The 16,345-nt window shown below is 45.2% G+C and overlaps 2 protein-coding genes across 12 annotated transcripts; one reads left to right on the plus strand and one right to left on the minus strand.

Moving 5' to 3' along the window:
- Window positions 1-306: 306 nt before the first annotated feature.
- On the minus strand, window positions 307-16,328 carry GDPGP1 (GDP-D-glucose phosphorylase 1). Of its 11 annotated transcripts, XM_027089139.1 has the most exons (5): window positions 15,873-16,328; window positions 15,519-15,633; window positions 14,149-14,297; window positions 2,754-2,810; window positions 307-1,661 (listed from the first exon to the last, which is right to left on the minus strand). In XM_027089139.1, exon 5 carries the CDS (start codon window positions 1,650-1,652, stop codon window positions 495-497), a length of 1,158 nt encoding a protein of 385 aa, XP_026944940.1. In that variant the 5' UTR covers window positions 1,653-1,661; window positions 2,754-2,810; window positions 14,149-14,297; window positions 15,519-15,633; window positions 15,873-16,328; the 3' UTR covers window positions 307-494. The 11 variants fall into 11 exon arrangements, with proteins under 11 accessions (XP_026944940.1, XP_026944948.1, XP_026944942.1 ...); XM_027089147.1 differs by lacking the exon at window positions 14,149-14,297 and having other exon boundaries at window positions 307-1,599; window positions 15,555-15,633; XM_027089141.1 differs by lacking the exon at window positions 14,149-14,297 and having other exon boundaries at window positions 15,555-15,633.
- Window positions 6,255-14,348, plus strand: LOC113610784 (inhibitor of growth protein 1-like). Its single transcript, XM_027089184.1, is given in 2 exon segments — window positions 6,255-6,276; window positions 13,782-14,348. Coding segments are annotated over 2 exon segments (330 nt in total). The 3' UTR covers window positions 14,090-14,348.
- Window positions 16,329-16,345: the final 17 nt, after the last annotated feature.

Here is a 16,345-nt window from a genome sequence, read left to right on the forward strand (position 1 = left end):
AAATTCAAGGTGGCCAGGTAGGCGAAGAATGTGCTATAAATAGGGCATATGGATGGAGGGGACATATGTAGGGGCAGGATGAAGAAATACAACTCAGTGGTGGGCAAAGGGAGAACAGGCAGAGAGGCAAGAACAGAGGAAGTGATAAACTATCACTTTGCTAAGATTTGATAAGAAAGGAAGAGAAAAGTTGGCATATAGGAGTCAGGAGTGTGTTAACTCTTGCATACACTCCCTTCTTAACAATAGGCTTGACATCCCTGGGGCTTATCTAAGAAGAAAGGTGAAAAGCAGCAGATACATCCATGAGGGCTCATTCATTCGATTTATTCCAAGGTATCCTCCTCCTTAAAGAGACCACTTACCAATTCTTTATCCCTCCCCTTAGGCTGCGACAGGTGAGAAGGCATTCATGAAAGTGCCCACATGATCATGATGAACAGCTTTCCGGAAAGAGACTTAGATCGGTTACAAAATAAATACTTCTGGAAGGATTACTGCTCCTCCTTGGCTATCAAGGCCACCAGTGCTGCCTGCACCTCTCCCGCCTGGGCTGGGGGCAGCAGACAGTCTCGGATGATGGCCAGAGCCGCCGCCTCTGTCAGGCTGCTGAAGTCCTGGGACGTTTTGACAGGGAGGTGCCCGGCCAGCTCACAGAGGGCAACATTGAAGGCCTCGCCTTCCTTTATCCCAAAGCTGGACTTCCGGGCCCAAAGAATTACTCGGACCCCCGTGAGGGCTGAGGAAGATGATGTCTTTCCAGGTGGAGCCCCCCGGGTCACAAACAAGTTATGTGCAATCTCGTGGTCAGCCAGATAGTCAGTGGCCCGACATACCCTGCTTATCAAGGCTTCAAAGTCGGGCCCTGGCCCGCTTGTGTGAAAGAGGAAGCCAGGAGCTGGGAGGTCCTGGAGCAGATGCAGACGGCCCCCAGGATCCAGGGGTTTGCTTGGGGCCCCCTCCACGGGCAGTCTGTGGGCCAAGTAATAGCCATGCAGGTGGAGGTGGTTCACTGAGGCCAGGCCACCCAGGCTGTTGAAGCCGACTCGGAAGCCTGGGTGTGAGCTCAGCAGCACAGCTTCAACCCCGGCCTGCAGTGCCCCTGGCAGCAGGCGCTGGGGGAGCCCTCGGGTGGGCTCGGGCACCAGCAGCACGTGGCCCCACTCCAAGGGGCTGACATTGATCACCACGAGGATGTCGTCTTGCTGGAGAGCACTGGGGAGATCGGCCTCCCGGTGCAAGCGGAAGAGGACTTCTCCTGGCCGGATCTGGTTGAAGTTAAACTGTTCAGGGTCAAACGCCTGCCTCACGCTCCTGATGTTCTGGGGGCTCCTTCTTTGCACACCTCGCTCCACATTCAGCTGAGCAACAAAACCCACGGCACCAGGAAGGGTTTGGGTCTGCAGCTCCCCCAGACAGTAGCGGAACAGCCCCAGCTCCATCCGCTGCCTCCAGGCCAAGCAGAGGGCAGAGTCAAAGCGAGACAGTGGCAGTGTGTCCAGAAGGCTGGGTCCGCTCCTTGGCCACTGAATCCCTTCTGGCACGAGTTCCTTCTGCCCATAGACAAAGTCAGGAATGCCGTGCCCTCCCCAGTCCTCACTGTTTGGAGGTAGCAAATAGGAAGTTTCATTTGAACCATGTGGAATAGCCATGGGGCTGACCTGAAACAATCATAAGGTGAAAAATACATGATGCTATCCCATTTCCAAAGATTTTATTTTTATTATTTATTTATTTATTTGGCCGTGCCACGCAGCTGGCGGGATATCAGTTCCCTGACCAGGGGCTGAACCTGGGCCATGGCAGTGAAAGCCCCAAATTCTAACCACTAGGCCACCAGGGAACTCTCCTATTTTTATTTTCAAATAACCTTTACTTTTTGCTCTGATTACAAAAGTAATATATGCCTCTGGTAAAATATTCTGAAAACACAGAAATCACTCATAATTATCACCTGCAGATTAGCATACATTTTTACTGAATTAAAAATATAAATCAAATTCTCTTTCTAAAAATTATATATATTGAGTAAACTTTCTTAATGGATTAAAAAAATAAAGATAAATTACAACCCTTATTCCAGTGCCCAGGGAAAAAATCACAATTTACATTTAGCCTCATTTTCATATGCAGGTGGACCTTGACTTTTTTTTTTTTGCCTGTGCCATGTGGCATCTAGGATCTTAGTTCCCCAACCAGGGATCAAACCTGTGCCCCCTGCATTGGGAGTGCGGAGTCTTAACCACTGGACCACAGGGAAGTCCCGGATCTTAATTTTTTAACAAATCTTTAACTGCTGTATATTTAGGTTGCTGCCAATTTCATACTATTATATACAATGTTGTGATGAACATCCTGTGTATCTATCTTTGCAGATGTTTTTATTTTCCTTTAAAATAAAATCTTAGTAGACCACTGGTCAGAGGGGGCTCATGGCTCAGGCTTTTGACAGTGTGTCAAACTGCCCTCCAGAAAACTGCACCAGTGTTCCAGTGCATGAGAATGGCCAAGGTTTCAAAGCTGACCACTCCGTGGCAACAGCTTTTCCACTGTTGTGTAGTGATTCCAAATGGCCATACATAGAACCATTTGGGTGAGGATGGCCCATCATAAGTGCCCTAGGCCAATCCTTTAAGGCAGAAGTATAGGTGCCTGTCTTCATCTCCCACTGGGCCCCTGGAGCCCTGTGGACCCAGAAGTGTCAGGGAGATGACCTGCTGTTGGCCCAGATGGGACTTCAGAATGAAGCTTACCTCAGTAGAGTTGCCTCAGTACAAGTTTGGGTACCCTCAGCTCTGCTGGTCCAGAAACTTCATATTAGTAAAACAGAAAAAACAAAGAACATACAAAACAACATATTAAAAGTCAAGCTGAGTTTAATGAGTATAGAGTTTCAGTTTTGTAAGATGAAAAAGTTCTAGAGACTGGCGGCACAACGATGGGAATATACTTAACACTACTGAATTGCACACTTAGAAATGGTTAAGGTGGTAAATCTTATGCGTTTTTTACCACAATAAAAAAAATTTTTTTAAACTCGAGCGAAGCATAATATTGACAATAAAACATAAAATCTTTAATTATTCTATTGAAAGTGAGCCCAAGACATTTCTCCAAAGATACACAAATGTCCAACAAGCACATGAAAAGCTGCTCAACATCACTAATTAGGGAAATGCAAATCAAAATCACAGTAAGATACCACTTTACATCCTTTAGGATGGCTACTATCAAAAACAGAAAATAACATGTGTTGGCAAGGATATGGAGAAATTGGAACCCTTGTGCACTGCTGGTGGGAATGTAAAGTGATGCAGCTGCTATGGAAAACAGTACAGCAGCTCCTCAAAAAATTAAAAATAGAACTACTATATGATCCAGCAATCCCACTTCTGGGTATATATCCAAAAGAACCAAAAGCAGGGTCTCAAAAAGAGATATCTGTACACCCACTTTCATAGCAGCATTATTCACAATAGCCAAAAGGTGGAAGCAACTTAAGTATCCATCGATAGATAAATGGATAAACAAGATGCAGTATATACAGACAATGGAATGTTACTCAGCCTTAAAAAGCACGAAATGCTGACATATGTTACAACACGGATGGACCTTCAGGACATTATGCTAAGTGAAATAAGCCAGTCACCAAAGGACAAATATTGTGAGTCCACTTATATAAGAGACCTAAAGTGCTCAAATTCATAGAGACAGAAAGTAGAATGGTGGTTCCCAAGGGCTGGCGGGAGGAGAAAATGAGGAATTGTTTGTTGTTTAATGGGCATAGAGTTTCAGTTTTGCAAGAAGGAAAGAGGTCTGGAGATTGGCTACCAAACAATGTGAATATATTTAACACTACTGAACTATACACTCAGAAATGGTTAAGGTGTTAAATTTTATGCTATGTGTTTTTTTTTTTAACTTTTGAAGACTGCCATATTTTTTTAAATAAATAAATAAATTTATTTATTTATATTTGGCTGCGTTGGGTCTTTGTTGGTGCGCACGGGCTTTCTCTAGTTGCGGTGGGCGGGGGCTACTCTTCATTGTGGTGCACGGGCTTCTCACTGCAATGGCTTCTCTTGTTGACGAGCATGGACTCTAGGTGAGCGGGCTTCAGTAGTTGTGGCACACGGGCTTCAGTAGTTGTGGCTCACGGGCTCTAGATCACAGGCTCAGTAGTTGTGGCGCATGGGCTTAGTTGCTCCGCGGCATGTGGGATCTTCCCAGACCAGGGCTCAAACCCGTGTCCCCTGCATTGGCAGGCAGATTCTTAACCACTGCGCCACCAGGGAAGTCCCTATGCTACGTGTTTTTTATTTATTTTATTTTTATTTTTTTAAAGCTTAGTGGTATTTTTACGGAGGAATTTTTTAAAATTAATTAATTAATTTATTTTTGGCTGTGTTGGGTCTTCGTTTTCTGTGTGAGGGCTTTCTCTAGTTGCGGCCAGTGGGGGCCACTCTTCATTGCGGTGCGCGGGCCTCACTGTTGTGGCCTCTCTTGTTGCAGAGCACAGGCTCCAGACGCGCAGGCTCAGTAGTTGTGGCTCATGGGCCTACTTGCTCTGCGGCATGTGGGACCTTCCCACACCAGGGCTCGAACCTGTGTCCCCTGCATTGGCAGTCAGATTCTAAACCACTGCGCCACCAGGGAAGCCCTGATACGTGTTTGTTTTTTTCTTTTTTTTTTTCTGCGGTACGTGGGCCTCTCACTGTTGTGGCCTCTCCCGTTGCGGAGCACAGGCTCTGGACGCGCAGGCTCAGCGGCCATGGCTCATGGGCCCAGCCGCTCCGCGGAATGTGGGATCCTCCCGGACCGGGGCACGAACCCGTGTCCCCTGCATCGGCAGGCGGACTCTCAACCACTGTGCCACCAGGGAAGCCCCTGCTACATGTTTTTTAATTACAACTTTTAAAATATCAAGATGGTAAATTTCATGTTATGTATTTTTTGTGTGTGTGTGGTACGCAGGTCTCTCACTGTTGTGGCCTCTCCCATTGCGGAGCACAGGCTCCAGACGCACAGGCTCAGCGGCCATGGCTCATGGGCTCAGCCGCCCCGCAGCATGTGGGATCCTCCCGGACCGGGGCACGAACCTGTGTCCCCTGCATCGGCAGGCGGACTCTCAACCACTGCGCCACCAGGGAAGCCCCATGTTATATATATTTTACCACAACTTGAAAAAATTTAAGTGGGTCTCAAAATAGATTTAAGAAATCCAACCATTTGATGAGCTAAACCTAAGTATTCACTTACTCTCTCATTCACTCGTTCATTCATTCAGAATCAATGCCTACGTCATCCCCACTGTTGATACTCTGGGGCCACCTCTTCTGTGCACCCTGCTCCACGTTCAGCTGAGCCACAAAACCCAAGTAGTTATGAAGTAACTGCTGTGTATGAGGCAATGGGGAAATTGTAGCAAATAAAGAGAACAAAGTCCACACATATCCTTACGGAGCTTACATCCCGGGGTGGAGTCAGATGATAAGCAAAAGGAAAATATTAACTACCCGTGGTGATAGCATTTTGTGGGAAATAAACAAGTGATACAACAGAGGGTGACTAAGGGGTGGGATCAGGGCATCCCACTTCTACAAGAGGGCGGGGCAGGGCCCTCTGAAATGACAGCTGAACTAAGACAGGAAGGATGAGAAGAGGCCTACAATGAAGAGCTGAGGAAAGTGTACTCTAAGCAAAGGAAACTGTGTGTACCCTAAGCAAAGGGAATTGTAAGTCCAAGGCCATAAGTCTCGCAGGGCAGGTGGGTGGCCTGTTCAAGGAACAGAAAGGAGGTAGTGTTACTGAGGTATGGCCGACCAAGGGACGGGACCCCCGCCATGAGGCTGGAGAGGAAGGCAGGGGCCAGATTAGCTGCAGGGCCTTATGCATCATGGTCAGGAACTTGGATTTTATTCTAAACAGAGTAAGAAATCACTGGCAGGTTCTAAGCATAAGGATCGTCTGGTATTTTATAAACTTTTTTCTAACTGTTTTGTGGAAAATAGATTGTAGGGGAGCAAAGGGGAAGCAGAGATCACTTTGGAGGCCACTCTGGTGGCCAGGTGAGCAGTGAGGGCGACTGGACAACACAGATGGCAACAGAGACAAAGGAGCTGGGGATATGGATCATGTTTTGAAGGCTGAACCAACAGGGCCTGCTGACAGGCTGACTATGGGGACTGACAGAAAAGGAAGAGCTGGGAGTGACTCGGCATCAGGAACTAGGCACTGCAGTGGCATTTACAGAGATGGAGATGCTGGGGAGGTGCGGTGAGAATAGGTTGACCAGAGGAAGGGAGAGACCAAGAGTTCAGTTTTGATTATTGACTCTGAGATGCAGCCTGGGCATCTAAGAAAAGTGGTGTAGGCAGTAGGACAGTCAAACCTGGAGGTTAAGGGTAAGGTCTGGGCTAGATACAAATTTGGAGTAACATTAAAAGCCAGGGGCTAGGACCAAGGACCTAGGGCCAAGATGATACCAAAAGGCTAAAAATATGAGTAAAGACATATCAGTCAATAGAATCAATAGAAGGTGGGTATGGGGCTTCCCTGATGGTGCAGTGGTTGAGAGTCCGCCTGCCGATGCAGGGGACGTGGGTTCGTGCCCCGGTCCGGGAAGATCCCACATGCCGCGGAGCGGCTAGGCCCGTGAGCCATGGCCGCTGAGCCTGTGCGTCAGGAGTCTGTGCTCCGCAGCAGGAGAGGCCACAGCAGTGAGAGGCCCGCGTACCGCAAAAAGAAAAAAAAAAAAAAGAAAGTGGGTATGGTTGTATTTATATTCAAGTGAACTAGGAGGCAAAAACAATACCTAGGAATAAAGAGGAATACTTGAAAGTGACAAATCATAGTGACCACACAACAGGACTGAACCTACATAGGAAAACCAGGAGAAAGGGCACACTGTTCGCATGTCTATGTTGTGCGAGGCATGGGTTGGGGGCTTTCCAAGTGCACTCAGGTGACCCTCACAACAAGCCTGTGTAGTCAGTATCATCCTGGCAGGAAGGTGAGAGATGTGGTTTTGGAGGCTGACAAGGTGTTTGAATTCTGGCTCTTCCATTCACTAGGGATGTGACCTTGAGCCCCTAGAACAAAGTCCATTTCCTCACCATGGCCTCCGGGCTCTCAAGGCTTAGCGGTGCCTCCCCCTCTCACCTCCTCCCAGACCACTCTTCCCTTGGCCTACTCTGCTGCTCACTCTTCCTAAACTTGCTCCTGCTCAGGGCCTTGGTGATTTATGTTCTCTCAGCCTAAAATACCCTCCTCCCAGGTATTCTTCACATGCCTGGCTCATTTAGGTCTCAAACATCAAACAACAAATATCACCGCGTCAGACAAACCCTGTGTGGCCATCCTATGTAATGTCTCAAGGAAAAGAGGAAGAGGGAAATAATATTACAAGCAGGGAATGAAATGTCTTGGAAAACAAAAAAAAGTTAGAATTCACAAATCCAAGGGAGGGTATTTTAATAAAAAAATGATCAATGAACAAACCTTTGAAAGATCCAACCAAGAAACAAAATAATTGTTTTGTTTAAAAATAGCACTACGAGTTATTTTTAAATCAGCCACTCAGTTTTATCACTGTGTCAAGGGTTGATCGGGCACAGGAAGGACAATATGCTAACCAGACTTACCAGGGACTGCTGGATGACTCAGAATAACTATTTAATAATTTATGGACTTCCCTGGTGGCGCAGTGGTTAAGAATCCACCTGCCAATGCAGGGGACACGGGTTCGAGCCCTGGTCCGGGAACATCCCACATGCCGTGGAGCAACGAAGCCTGTGCGCCACAACTACTGAGCCTGCGCTCTAGAGCCCATGAGCCACAATTACTGAGGCCCACATGCCTAGAGCCCGAGCTCTGCAACAAGAGAAGCCACCACAATGAGAAGCCCGTGCACTGCAATGAAGACCCAAGGCAACCAAAAATAAATAAATAAATAAATTTGTATTAAAAAAATTATACCTCATTAAAGCTGAAAACAAACAACAATAAAAAATAATTAACCTCGGAGCATGCCTCCTCAGCTTCTGGAAGTTCCATGACTGGCAGCGAACGCTGGTGTGAGACCAGCCTACCAGGGAGAGAATCTGCAGAGACATATATACATGGAAGCCACCTGCCGTGTAAGGTACCTTATGGAAAGACTCAAATGGCAAAGAATTGATTGAGACTTCCAGCCAACAAGCAGTGAGGAAGTGACCTGCTCAGTCCACTAGCTTGTGAGGAAATGGCTCCTGCCAACAATAGGCTAGCAGAGAAACGTGGCTGTGAATGGAGGGAAGGAAATGCTGTCAAAGCTTCAGAACTGGAAGCTTCAGACATGGATCAGAGAGTACCTTCAAGAAGGTGGAGGAGTAAGACATGGAGATCACCTTCATCCCCACAAATACATCAAAAGTACATCTAGGGCTTCCCTGGTGGCGCGGTGGTTGAGAGTCTGCCTGCCGATGCAGGGGATACGGGTTCGTGCCCCGGTCCGGGAAGATCCCACATGCCGCAGAGCGGCTGGGCCCGTGAGCCATGGCCACTGAGCCTGCGCGTCCGGAGCCTGTGCTCCGCAATGGGAGAGGCCACAACAGTGAGAGGCCCGCATACCGAAAAAAAAAAAAAAAGTACATCTACATGTGGAACAACTCCTACAGAACACCTACTGAATGCTGCCAGAAGACCTCAGACTTCCCAAAAGGCAAAAAACTCCCCACGTACCTGGCCATGTGGTGGAAAGGGTCTTGGTGCTCCGGCCGGCTACCAGGCCGGAGCCTCTGAGGTGGGAGAGCCGAGTTCGGGACACTAGACCACCAGAGACCTCCTGGCCCCATGTAATATCAATCGGTGAGAGCTCTCCCAGAGAACTTCATCTCAACACTAACACCCAGATCCACTGAACGACTAGCAAGTTCCAGTGCTGGACACCCCATGCCAAACAACTAGACAGGAACACAACCCCACCCATTAGCAGAGAGGCTACCTAAAATCATACTAAGTTCACAGACACCCCAAAACACAACACTGGACATGGTCCTGCTCACCAGAAGGACGAGATCCAACCTCATCCACCAGTCCCCCCCACAAGGAAGCCTACACAACCCACTGAACCAACCTTACCCACTGCGGGCAGACACCAAAAACAACAGGAACTACGAACATGCAACCTGCGAAAAGGAGACCTAAACACAGTAAGTTAAGCAAAATGAAAAGACAGAGAAATACGCAGCAGATGAAGGAGCAAGGCAAAAACCCACCAGACCAAACAAATGAAGAGGAAACAGGCAATTTACCTGAAAAAGAATTCAGAGTCATGATAGTAAAGATGATCCAAAATCTTGGAAACAGAATGGAGATAATACAAGAAACATTTAACAAGGATCTAGAAGAACTAAAGAGCACACAAACAATGATGAACACCACAAAAAATGAAATAAAAAATTCTCTACAAGGAATCAATAGCAGAATAACTGAGGCAGAAGAACGGATAAGTGACCTGGAAGATAAAATAGTGGAAATAACTACCACAGAGCAGAATAAAGAAAAAAGAATGAAAAGAATTGAGGACAGTCTCAGAGACCTCTGGGACAACATTAAACGCACCAACGTTAGAATTATAGGGGTCCCAGAAGAAGAAGAGAAAAAGAAAGGGTCTGAGAAAATATCTGAAGAGATTATAGTTGAAAACGTCCCTAATATGGGAAAGGAAAGAGTCAATCAAGTCCAGGAAGCGCAGAGAGTCCCATACAGGATAAATCCAAGGAGAAACATTCCAAGACACATATAAATCAAACTATCAAAAATTAAACACAAAGAAAAAATATTAAAAGCAGCAAGGGAAAAGCAACAACTAACAGAAGGGAATCTCCATAAAGTTAACAGCTGATCTTTTAGCAGAAACTCTGCAAGCCAGAAGGGAGTGGCAGGACATATTTAAAGTGATGAAAGGGAAAAACCTACAACCAAGATTACTCTACCCAGCAAGGATCTCATTCAGATTCGACAGAGAAATTAAAACCTTTACACTGGGCTTCCCTGGTGGCGCAGTGGTTGAGAGTCCACCTGCTGATGCAGGGGACGTGGGGACGTGGGTTCGTGCCCCGGTCTGGGAAGATCCCACATGCCGCGGAGCAGCTGGACCCGTGAGCCATGGCCGCTGAGCCTGCGCGTTCGGAGCCTGTGCTCCACAACGGGAGAGGCCACAACGGTGACAGGCCCGCGAACCCAAAAAAAAACCTTTACAGACAAGCAAAAGGTAAGAGAATTCAGCACCACCAAACCAGCTTTACAACAAATGCTAAAGGAACTTCTCTAGGCAGGAAACACAAGAGAAGGAAAAGACCTACAATAACAAACCCAAAACAATTGAGAAAATGGTAATAGGAACATACATATAGATAATTACCTTAAATGTAAATGGATTAAATGCTCCAACCAAAAGACACAGACTGGCTGAATGGATACAAAAATAAGACCCGTACATATGCTGTCTACAAGAGACCCACTTCAGACCCAGGGACACATACAGACTGAAAGTGAGGGAATGGAAAAAGATATTCCATGCAAATGGAAATCAAAAGAAAGCTGGAGTAGCAATTCTCATATTAGACAAAACAGACTTTAAAATAAAGACTATTACAAGAGACAAAGAAGGACACTACATAATGATCAAGGGATCAATCCAAGAAGAAGATATAACAATTGTAAATATTTACGCACCCAACATAGGAGCACCTCAATACATAAGGCAAATCTAACAGCCATAAAAGGGGAAATTGACAGTAACACAAAAATAGTAGGGGACTTTAACACCCCACTTTCACCAATGGACACATCAGTCAAAATGAAAATAAATAAGGAAACACAAGCTTTAAATGATACATTAAACAAGATGGACTTAATTGATATTTATAGGACATTCCATCCAAAAACAACAGAATACACATTTTTCTCAAGTGCTCATGGAACATTCTCCAGGATAGACCATATTTTGGGTCACAAATGAAGCCTTGGTAAATTTAAGAAAATTGAAATTGTATCAAGTATCTTTTCTGACCACAACGCTATGAGACTAGATATCAATTACAGGAAAAGATCTGTAAAAAATACAAACACATGGAGGCTAAACAATACTAAATAACCAAGAAATCACTGAAGAAATCAGAGGAAATAAAAAAATACCTAGAAACAAATGACAATGGAAACATGACAACCCAAAACCTATGGGATGCAGCAAAAGCAGTTTTAAGAGGGAAGTTTACAGCAATACAATCCTACCTCAAGAAACAAGAAAAATCTCAAATAAACAACCTAACCTTACACCTAAAGCAATTAGAGAAAGAAGAACAAAAAACCCACCAAAGTTAGCAAAAGGAAAGAAATCATAAAGATCAGATCAGAAATAAAGGAAAAAGAAATAAAGGAAATGACAGCAAAGATCAATGAAAGTAAAAGCTGGTTCTTTGAGAAGATAAACAAAAATGATAAACCATTAGCCAGACTCATCAAGAAAAAAAGGGAGAAGACTCAAATCAACAGAATTAGAAATGAAAAAGGAGAAGTAACAACTGACACTGCAGAAATACAAAGGATCATGAGAGATCACTACAAGCAACTATATATGCCAATAAAATGGACAACCTGGAAGAAATGGACAAATTCTTAGAAAAGCACAACCTTCCAAGAGTGAACCAGGAAGAAATAGAAAATATAAACAGACCGATCACAAGCACTGAAATTGAGACTGTGATTAAAAATTTTCCAACAAACAAAAGTGCAGGACCGGATGGATTCACAGGTGAATTCTATCAAACATATAGAGAAGAGCTAACACTTATCCTTCTAAAACTCTTCCAAAGTATAGCAAAGGGAGGAACACTCCCAAACTCATTCTACGAGGCCACCATCACCCTAGTACCAAAACCAGACAAAGATGTCACAAAAAAAGAAAACTACAGGTCAATATCACTGGTGAACACAGATGCAAAAATCCTCAACAAAATACTAGCAAACAGAATCCAGCAGTACATTAAAAGGATCATACACCATGATCAAGTGGGGTTTATCCCAGGAATGCAAGGATTCTTCAATATACGCAAATCAATCAATGTGATACACCATATTAATAAACTGAAGGATAAAAATCATATGATAATCTCAACAGATGCAGAAAAAGCTATTGACAAAATTCAATACCCATTTATGATAAAAACTCTCCAGAAAGTAGGCACAGAGGGAACTTACCTCAACATAATAAAGGCCATATATGACAAACGCACAGCCAACATTGTTCTCAATGGTGAAAAACTGAAACCATTTTCACTAAGATCAGGAACAAGACAAGGTTGCCCACTCTCACTACTAGTATTCAACATAGTTTTGGAAGTTTTAGCCACAGCAATCAGAGAAGAAAAAGAAATAAAAGGAATACAAATTGGAAAAGAAAAAGTAAAACTGTCACTGTTTGCAGATGACATGATACTCTACATAGAGAATCCTTAAGATGCTACCAGAAAACTACTAGAGCTAATCAATGAATTTGGTAAAGTGGCAGGATACAAAATTAATGCACAGAAATCTCTTGCATTCCTATACATTAACAACAAAAGATAGAAAGAGAAATTAAGTAAACACTCCCATTTACCACTGCAACAAAAAGAATAAAATACCTAGGAATAAACCTACCTAAGGAGACAAAAGACCTGTATGCAGAAAATTATAAGACACTGATGAGAGAAATTAAAGATGACACAAACAGATGGAGAGATATACCATGTTCTTGGATTGGACAAATCAACACTGTGAAAATGGCTCTACTACCCAAAGCAATCTACAGATTCAATGCAATCCCTATCAAACTATCAATGGCATTTTTCACAGAACTAGAACAAAAAATTTCACAATTTGTATGGAAACACAAAAGACCCTGAAAAGCCAAAGCAATCTTGAGAAAGAAAAATGGAGCTGGAGGAATCAGGGTCCCTGACTTCAGATTATACTACAAAGCTACAGTAATCAAGACAGTATGGTACTGGCACAAAAACAAAAATATAGATCAATGGAACAGGATAGAACAGGAACAGGATAGAAAGGACAGAATGGAACAGGATAGAAAGCCCAGAGATAAACTCATGCACATATGGTCACCTTATCTTTGATAAAGGAGGCAAGAATATACAATGGAGAAAAGACAGTCTCTTCAATAAGTGGTCCTGGGAACACTGGACAACTACATGTAAAAGAATGAAATTAGAACACTTCCTAACACCATACACAAAAATAACCTCAAGTAGATTAAAGACCTAACTATAAGGCCAGACACTATCAAACTCTTAGGGGAAAATACAGGCAGAACACTCTATGACATAAATCATAGCAAGATCCTTTTTGACCCATCCCCTAGAGAAATGGAAGTAAAAACAAAAATAAACATATGAAACCTAATGAAACTTAAAAGCTTATGCACAGCAAGGGAAACCTTAAACAAGACAAAAAGACAGCCCTCCGAATGGGAGAAAATATTTGCAAGTGAAGCAACTGACAAAGGATTAATCTCCAAAATATACAAGCAGCTCATGCAGCTCAGTATCAAAAAAACAAACAACCCAATGCAAAAATGGGCAGAAGACCTAAACAGACATTTCTCCAAAGAAGATATACAGATTGCCAACAAACACATGAAAGGATGCTCAATATCACTAATCATTAGAGAAATGCAAATCTAACTACAATGAGGTATCACCTCACACGGGTCAGAATGGCCATCATCAAAAAATCTACAGAGAAGGCGGCGAAGGCCTCCAAGAAGAAGAAACGCTCCAAGGCCAAAGCCGAGAGGGAAGCATCCCCTGCGGACCTTCCCATTGACCTGAACGAGCCCACGTACTGTCTGTGCAATCAGGTCTCCTATGGAGAGATGATCGGCTGTGACAATGACGAGTGCCCCATCGAGTGGTTCCACTTCTCCTGCGTGGGGCTGAACCATAAACCCAAGGGCAAGTGGTACTGCCCCAAATATTGAGGGGAGAACGAGAAGACCATGGACAAGGTCCTGGAGAAGTCCAAAAAGGAGTGGGCCTACAACAGCTAGTGGCGGGCCTGGCTGGACCGAGGCGAGCAGGGCGAGCTGTGTATTTACTGCATCGCCACCTGGACGGGCGCAGGGACTGCACGTGTAGCCTTCTGAAGACTGTTGGATGAGGAGCTGTTCCTCTCGTGGGATGACCAGGGTTCTCTTTGCTTCTCCATTGGTGCACGTGTGTAACGAGAGAGTGGTCTATGGATCAGCATTTTAGAAACTGCAAATATAGTTTTGAATTAAAAAAACAAACAAACAAACAAACAATAAATGCTGGAGAGGGTGTGGAGAAAAGGGAACCCTCTTGCACTGCTGGTGGGAATGTAAATTGATACAGCCACTATGGAGAACAGTATGGAGGTTCCTTAAAAAACTAAATAGAACTACCATATGACCCAGCAATCCCACTACTGGGCAAATACTGAGAGAACCATAATTCAAAAGGAGTCATGTACCACAATGTTCACTGCAGCACTATTTACAATAGCCACGACATGGAAAGCAACCTAAGTGTCCATTGATGGATGAATGGATAAAGAAGATGTGGCATGGGCTTCCCTGGTGGCACAGTGGTTAGGAGTCCGCCTGCCAATGCAGGGGACATGGGTTCATGCCCTGGTCTGGGAAGATCCCACATGCCACAGAGCAACTAAGCTTGTGCGTCACAACTACTGAGCCTGCGCTCTAGAGCCCACGAGCCACAGCTACTGAGCCCACGTGGCACAACTACTGAAGCCCGTGCACCTAGAGCCCGTGCTCCGCAACAAGAGAAGCCACCACAGTGAGAAGCCCGCGCACCACAACGAAGAGTAGCCCCCGCTCGCCACCACTAGAGAAAGCCCGTGCACAGCAACAAAGGAGCCAATGCAGCCAAAAATAAAAAAATCAATAAATTAAAAAAAAAGATGGGCACATATACACAATGGAATATTACTCACCCATAAAAAGAAACGAAATTGAGTTATTTGTAGTGAGGTGGGTGGACTTAAGAGTCTTTTATCAGAGTGAAGTAAGTCAGAAAGAGAAAAACAAATACCATATGCTGATACATATATATAGAATCTTAAAAAAAAATGGTTCTGAAGAACCTAGGGGCAGGACAGGAATAAAGACATAAACGTAAAGAATGGACTTGAGGACACGGGGAGGGGGAAGGGTAAGATGGGACGAAGTGAGAGAGTGGCATGGACATATATGCACTACCAAATGTAAAACAGATAGCTAGTGGGAAGCAGCCGCATCGCACAGGGAGATCAGCTCGGTGTTTTGTGACCACCTAGAGGAGTGGGATAGGGAGGGTGGGAGGGAGACGCAAGAGGGAGGGGATATGGGGATATATGTATACGTATAGCTGATTCACTTTGTTATACAGCAGCAACTAACACAACAATGTAAAGCAATTATACTCCATTAAAGATGTGGGAAAAAAAATTAACCGCACCTCCACCTCCTCCACGCAGTAGCTTGTGATCCTCACCTTTTGGAACAGTGTAGGTTAATTCATTCATGCATGCATCCAATAAATATTGAGAGCCTACCATGTGTCAAGCATTGTCCTAGGAGTTGAGAGGGGACAAGAGCAAACAGGTCAGCTTCGATCCCTGCCTCCCCCAGCATGCAGTCTGGACGCAGGGTGGGGTCAGAGGACAGCATGTAGGCTGGAATGAGTACAGCAGGGCGGATTCTTGAAAAGAGCCTTAGACTGGAGAGACGGCTTTGTAAATGACCGAGTCTAGACAAGTCACTGAACTCCCCTGAGCCTCTGCATTTCCAAATTTGTAAAACGGTAACTTACCTTGCAGAACTGTTGTAAGAACTGAAGCTATGCAGAGCGCTTCAGTGGGCCCTCAGTAAACGGCCTCAGTAGGCAGAAAGGTTATGGTTATTTCTGGAGAGGTGGTATGAGGGTTGCAACACGTACGGCAGGTGCTCGGTGGTAACGTCTGAGTGGAAGAGTCCTCGTTGGGCAGAGGGGCAGCCGACCGCCTCGGGCCACTCAGCGAGTCACAAGGTTTCTCGGTTACCCTTGCTCCAAACACTTCCCTAATGCCCCTTACCGGTCTCCACACAAAGCCGCCCCGTCCCCGCCGCCACGCAATGCAGGTGAGGCGAACACGCTCGCCTTCCCCCGAAATCCTGCCGGGGCCATAGCGAGGTCGTGGCACCCTTAACGCCTGCGCAAGCTGCACGCAGGCACGCGGCGCGGCCCGTCCCGCCCATCCAGGAGGCGGGGTCGTGCGGCCTGGGCTCCGCCCTGGAACGTCCGGC

Source organism: Aethalodelphis obliquidens, unplaced genomic scaffold (assembly GCF_003676395.1).
Source record: "Aethalodelphis obliquidens isolate GAN/ISIS:26980383/991018 unplaced genomic scaffold, ASM367639v1 scaffold65, whole genome shotgun sequence".
NCBI classification, from domain to species: Eukaryota; Metazoa; Chordata; class Mammalia; order Artiodactyla; family Delphinidae; genus Aethalodelphis; species Aethalodelphis obliquidens.

Bases quoted from the DNA above. Each gene is read 5' to 3' on its own strand.
- GDPGP1 (XM_027089143.1), bottom strand. From the start codon at position 1,652: ATGGCTATTCCACATGGTTCAAATGAAACTTCCTATTTGCTACCTCCA.